This window comes from Hyperoodon ampullatus, assembly GCF_949752795.1.
Source record: "Hyperoodon ampullatus genome assembly, chromosome: 3".
NCBI classification, from domain to species: domain Eukaryota; kingdom Metazoa; phylum Chordata; class Mammalia; order Artiodactyla; family Ziphiidae; genus Hyperoodon; species Hyperoodon ampullatus.
The window spans coordinates 55,226,055-55,232,523 of record NC_136916.1 but is presented as its reverse complement, the minus strand read 5'-3'; the positions used below and the strand labels follow the sequence as shown (position 1 = coordinate 55,232,523).

Here is a 6,469-nt window from a genome sequence, read left to right as displayed (position 1 = left end):
TCTGTTCACTGTCCTGGTGATACAGCAGTGAACAAACAGACACAAATCTCTGCCCTCATGGAGCTCAACTTTAGTAGAAGGAAACACACACTAAACAAGTAAAAATAGAGCATAGGGGATGGTGCTAGATGCTATGGAGAGAAATAAAACAGGAAAAGAAGTAGGGAATGCAGAGAAGGGGGAGGTAGATTTTATGTAGGGTGGTCAGGAAAGGCCTCAGAATGAAAGTGACATTTGGGCAAAGGCCCATAGGAGGTGGGGAGTGAGCCAGGCAGCTAAGGGAGGGAGGTGTGCCCAGCAGAGGGACACGGTGCAAAGGGAGGGAGGTGTGCCCAGCAGAGGGACACGGTACAGAGGGAGGGAGGTGTGCCCAGCAGAGGGACACGGTACAGAGGGAGGGAGGTGTGCCCAGCAGAGGGACACGGTACAGAGGGAGGGAGGTGTGCCCAGCAGAGGGACACAGTGCAAAGGCCCTGAGGTGGGAGCATGCTCGGGGTACTTGAAGAAGAGCAATGAAGCCAGGGGGAGAGTAGTGATAGATAAAGTCAGGGAGGAAATGGGCAGGGGATCCTGAAAGGACTTGGGCTTTCACTCAAGGGAGTTGAGGAGCACCCAGGGGTCTGAGCAGAAAAGCAACAGGGTCTGGCTGGCGTATCATCAGGTTGACTCTGCCCACGTGAGCAGGCCGAAGAGAGGCCAGCAGGGAAGCAGGCCCTGGGTAGAGTGTGGGAAGGGCTGGTGTCTCCTTCTGCCTCTGTCAGGCAGGCTATGTAAGCAAACCAGGATAATTCCCAGGGAGAGGAAAGCTTGGGGTGCAGGGCCTCCAGAGTCAGGGTGAAGGAGAAAGTTTGTAGAAGACTGGAGAGAACTCCAGAGAGTGGGGCTGCAGGGCTGTCATGGAGGTTCAGGAAGATGCTCCTTGCTGCATTAAGCCGTGTGTGTGTGTGTGTGTGTGTGTGTGTGTGTGTGTGTGTGTAGATCTCTCTGGAAGGACAAACTTCTTAGAGTGTCCCTCTGGGCAGGCACAGAGAGATTTCAAACCCAGCCTTCTGGGCTTAGTAACCTCAAAGTATCTCTGTAATTTGCCCTCTTGAAGCTGCCTCACATCTCCAAACACCTTCATGCAGTGGTCAAGTCTGGATGCCAGGGTATGAGAGACTGAGAATCCCAAGTCCTGGTCCCAGGTCCTTGCTCTTCCACTTGACTGGCTGTGTGACTCTGGGTGACTCATTTCAGCTTTCTGCTGATTTCCTCACCTGCAAACCAGACATGGTAACCATCCTTGCCGAGGGTGGCAGGCTATAGGAAGAAACAGTGCAGCCTGACCTGTGAGGCCAGAGGGTAAGGTGTGCTGGATTGTGAAAACCTCCCCACACTGTGAGAGGGAGGGAGTATCTGTCAAAATGCAGATACCCGCCAGGGCCTTCAGTCAACACCCTCGTGAAGGGGGCCATTCCTCTACCAGCTAGATCCTAAGGTAAGAGAACCCAGGACAGTTAATTTTCCTATCTCAGGAGGAGGAGGGAAAGGGCTGAGTCCAGGGGGGCAGATGAACCCCAAGAAGAAGAGGCACAGAGAGAAGGGTAACAGGGAGGGGAGTGTAAAGGAGACCGGCAGAACTACCCTGTCCGTCCCAGGATGTCAGTCAAGCAGGGAGGCAGCGACAGAAAACAGCACATGGCCCTGGGTTCAAAGCTGGGCTCTGCCACTTCCTACCTGTGCCTCTTCTAGTCACCCACGACCTTTGGGTGTTTGGGGTTTTCTTTCCCTTTATCTTTAAGAAGGGAGTGGGAATGTTGCCAAGCTGCCAACGACTTAAAATTCTTACAAAGCTTAAATAAGTCCACCGTGGGAACGTTCTCTGTGAACACTGTGTTCTTATTACACATAAAAGGCATCTCAGAAAGGGTTGGTCTAGAGCTAAGGACGACCGAACGCTGGAGCCAGCAGGCCTGTCTGGGCTGGTCCACGCAGCCAGCTCTAAAAGCCGACAAACAAAGCTCTGTGGGTTGAGAGAGCAGATGAGCTAATGGATCTCAAGACTGCAAGTGCGCTTAGCACTGATGAGGAGTGAGCAAGGACAATGGTCTGTGCTGTTAAGAAGAATTACCTGTAACTTAAAAATAGGCAAAAGGAGGACTGCACGTCCTTTCAGTGTCATTCTGGGGCAGGGTTGAAGCACTAAGAGTTATTTAATTCTCTAGGAGACTGTGCCTTTGTTCTACTATTTACTATTGATTAGGGTCCTGACATTGTAAAGTTACATGCTAACGTAGCTGCATGTACAAGTATGTATGTGCATGTATGTGAAGATGAAAAGGAATTTAGTCCAGTAGAGAACCACAAAAGTTATGGTTTTATTCCCTGTAAGACACCAACCGGCTTTACCTCTATCTTGGCAAACTTATTTCAGTATATCTTTTCCAACAAAGTATACAGATCTCTTGTCTCTCAAATGTGCCTTTGAACCAGCCTTACCATTCTTTTGGTTCCCTTATTAATGAGTTAGATAAATCTTTGACATGTGAATAAAATTACATATTGATAGAACAAAAAAGTGAGGGGCTCTGTGGCATGGGCCAGTCACTTGACCTCTGAACCTCACACATCTCATCAGTTGGGAGAAGGTACCTAAGTCCCATGACTGAGGTAGGGCTGGAGTGGGGAGATGGATGTGAAAGTACTTTGCACATAATTCACAGGATGCAAAAGTCAGAATTTATTATTGTGACTCATCAGATTAGATTAATCCAGGCCTAAAAGGTCCCAGGCTTCTGAGGGCAGCATTCTCCAGGGCTTGGAATAGGAACATAGGTCAGAGGAAAAGGCAATAAGGGGCAGCCCAGACGCTAGGCTCCATGCCCAGGAGGTGCCAGGCTGATGCTTCATTCTCCATTTGTGATGAGGCCAGGATTTCCCACGGCCCTTGGGTCTTGGAGGATGGAGACCACTTAGGACCACTCGGAGAAGTCTGCCCAGAGGCTTGGAGAGTCTGGAGGACTGAGCTGGGCATCCGACCAGAAACCAGGGTCAGGGTACTCTAGAGGCGAGATAAGAGTCCTCATCTAACACCAGAGGTCAGCACCAGAGGTCAGCAGCAGGTCCCTAACTAGTGATCTCTACAGCCTGATGTCTTTCAGGACCTCATGTTTTGTTTCTAAAACGATTTATTTTATTTATTTATTTGTTGGCTATGTTGGGTCTCCGTTGCTGTGCATGGGCTTTTGCGGCAAGTGGGGGCTTCTCTTGTTGCGGAGCGCGGGCCCTAGAGTGTGCAGGCTTCAGTAGTTGCGGTGCATGGGCTCAGTAGTTGTGGCACACGGGCTTAGTTGCTCCACGGCATGTGGGATCTTCCTGGACCAGGGATCGAACCTATGTCCCCTGCGTTGGCAGGTGAATTTGTAACCACTGCACCAGCAGAGAAGTCCCAGGACCTCATGTTTTTCTTCTTTTAAAAAAATTTTTATTGAAGTATAGTTGATTTACAATGTGTTAATTTCTGCTGTACAGCAAAGCGACTCATACATATACATATATATATTCTTTGCCATTATGGTTTATCACAGGATATTGAATATAGTTCCCTGTGGTATACAGTAGGACCTTGTTGTTTATCCATCCTGTATATAATAGTTTGCATCTACTAATCCCAAACTCCCTATCCTTCCCTCCCTGACCCCTCCTCTCCCTTGGCAACCACAAGTCTGTTCTTTATGTCTGTGAGTCTGTTTCTGTTGCGTAGCCATGTGTTTTTGTAGGACCTCATCATTTTATTCTGTAGGTGGGAAAGTGTCCCAGCTCAGCTGACAGCACAAAAGGATCTCTGCTCTTGCTATCTGCATATGTGCACGGCTGCACACATGTGCACATACACACATGGAAAAGGACGTCAGCCAGGGGTCCAATGAGCAATGCACGCAGCCATCGTCGGGAAAAGCCAACCCTGCACAGAGAAGGTAGGCACAGAGCCAACAGAGAGAGAGGAAGAGGAATGGCATTCCAGGTCCAGGGAATGGCAAGAGTGGAGGCTAGGATTAACCTGTAGAATGTAGAGGAAGGGGTACAGGTGAGGAAGATGAGGCAGTTAGACCTGCCCCAAATTGGGCTCATACCTTGAGTAACCTGAAGTCATGGAAATTAATAGTCTACTGCCCTGGAGTGATGACAAAAAGGGCAGTGGATAAGGGACTTCCAACTGGGTTCTCCCCTGCGGGCCCACAATCCCATTAGAGGGTATGGGGAACCCTTTTTCCCTCACAGGTCTCACTCCAGGTTCAGCTCAGTTTCTGCCTCTACAAGGCAGTGCAGCCTCACTGCCTCCCCAAAGGCCTCCATCTACAGCTGCTCTGCCTTAAAGGCAGGGCTCGCAGACTCTTCCCACCTGCTCCAGCTTTCCCTGTCTCTCCTCTTCCGAGTCTCCCCATTTAGCAGCTAATTATCGTGCCTGTCTTCTTCATACAGTTTGTTTACTACCCTTCTGCCTGGAGTAACATATTTTTCCTCTCCCTGTTTTCCCTTTGCCCTGATTTCTTCAGGACTTTATTATATTGCAGGGTTTGGGTTTTTTTGTTTGTTTTTGCCTGTTGCCTTCAGCCCTATGTGGATCAAGACAAATGTGTGTAAACTTTTTGTTGTCCTTGGCTAGACTCTAAGCTTTATGGACCCCTGTCTGTCAACTACAGTCACATTAGGCGCAGCACCCTGCTGAGCACACAGTAGGTGCTTAATTCTTGCCTGACTGGCAGTTTGATTAACATCACTGAACCCACTCCCAGCTGGTGCTCAATTACTGGCCCATTCACACACGAGCCTGGATTATTGAAATCCTACACCCCATCCCTTCCACTGACATTGTGACCCACCAGCTCTCAAGACAGCCCAAGTAATTTGAGGGTTGAGATCCCAGAGTCGTTGCTTCCTGAGATTCCTGGACATGTTCACACCACCAGAAGGCAGAAGGCACAAGGCTCCTGACATCTCACCTGGGGCAGGTAGAGAGAAGTTCCCAGCAGCTCCTAAGGCCAGTCTCATAGGCTCAGCCATGGCTCAGAGAAGACTCTGGGCATCCCCTCCTAAAGCCCAGCCCAGGGGTCACAGTTCTGGCGTCGTGGAGGCCACCTGCCCCCCAGGAGGCAGCCTGAGGAGAACGGTCTGCAAGGAGCCGGGCCGTGGGAAGCCGGCCTTCTCCCTGAGCAGCCGCCAGGTGCCGCCCTCAATGGCATAGAGCAGCGTAAACATGCGGTTGACCGTATAGACGGTGTCGCCGCGCACCACGGCTGTGAAAAGCGCGCCCTTGCTGTTGACAAACTGCCCGGGCAACGCCGTCCACTGGCCCGTGGCCAGGTTGAGGCAGTCGATGGCGCAGTGCAGGAAGTCATCCTTAGGTCCGTTGCGCACCACGTAGAGACTATCGCGGTGGGCCACCATGCAGTGGCCATAGCTCTGAGGGCGCCGCAGCTCGGCCACGGGCAGCCACGCGTCTGCCCTCACCGTGTACTCCACCACGGTAGTGGTTTCGGCTGGCCGCCACAGACACACGAAGAGGCGGCCGCGGGCTTGGGCGCAGGGCACGCCGGCAGCTGGCTGCGGCAGGTTGGCTGCAAAGCTCCAGCAGCCCGCGGCCGGGTCGTAGCGCTCCACGGAGCTCATGGCCATCCTCTGGAATTCGCCCCCGATAGCATAGAGGTGGCCGTCAAAGCCGGCCAGCGCCGTGTCATAGCGCGGCTGGTGGGGGCTGGGGAACTCGCGCCACGTGCCGCCGTCGGGGTCGTAGCAGAAGCCCAGTTCCACCACCTCCTTGTTGGGACCCCGCACGCCCCCAACGATGTAGAGCTTGTTGCCCAGCGTAGCCACGCCGGCCAGCAGCGTGCTGGCCTCCAGGGGCAGCGCGGCCAGCGTGCGCCACGCGTCCTCTTCTTCGTCCAGGTAGCACACGGTCCGCGATGCGTCCTCCAAAAAGCCGGGCGCCGGCGCGTGCGTGCTGACGGCCACGTAGCTGCTGGGTCGCAGCGCCGCCACGTAGGCACGAGTCTCGGGCAGCGCCAGCTCGGCCGTTAGCTCGCGGGCGCCGTCGCGGATGAAGAGCGCGGCGCTGTGGAAGACGTCGTGCAGGCCGAAGGCAGCGGCGGCGTCGCACAGCAGCGCGCAGTTGTCCGACGTGAGGCTGTGCTCCAGAAAGCGCGCCAACGCCGGCGTCTGCAGGAAGGCGGCGCACTCCACGGCTTGCAGCAGCTCGTCGGGGGCCGCCAGCGCCGGCCTTTCGCCGCGCAGCACCCGCAGCGTGGTGCGGAAGCCTTCCGGGCTCAGAGCGCCCAGGCGCACCTCGGCCGCGCGCGCCTCCCTCATGCCCGAGCGGAAGAGGCCGCGGAAGAAGCCGCAGTGCTCCACCAGCAGTGCCCGGTCGGCCTGGAAGAGCTGGCTGCCCACCCACACCTGCATCAGGGCCCCAGGGCCCTGTGGCATGGCGGGC

At 53.9% G+C, this 6,469-nt stretch overlaps 1 protein-coding gene across 1 annotated transcript; it reads right to left on the bottom strand.

The window, feature by feature from the left end:
• Positions 1 to 5,091: 5,091 nt before the first annotated feature.
• Positions 5,092 to 6,462, bottom strand: KBTBD13 (kelch repeat and BTB domain containing 13; the record flags this gene model as incomplete). Its single annotated transcript, XM_079700441.1, has 1 exon — positions 5,092 to 6,462. The coding sequence occupies one exon, from the start codon at positions 6,460 to 6,462 to the stop codon at positions 5,092 to 5,094; it is 1,371 nt and encodes a 456-aa protein (XP_079556567.1).
• Positions 6,463 to 6,469: the final 7 nt, after the last annotated feature.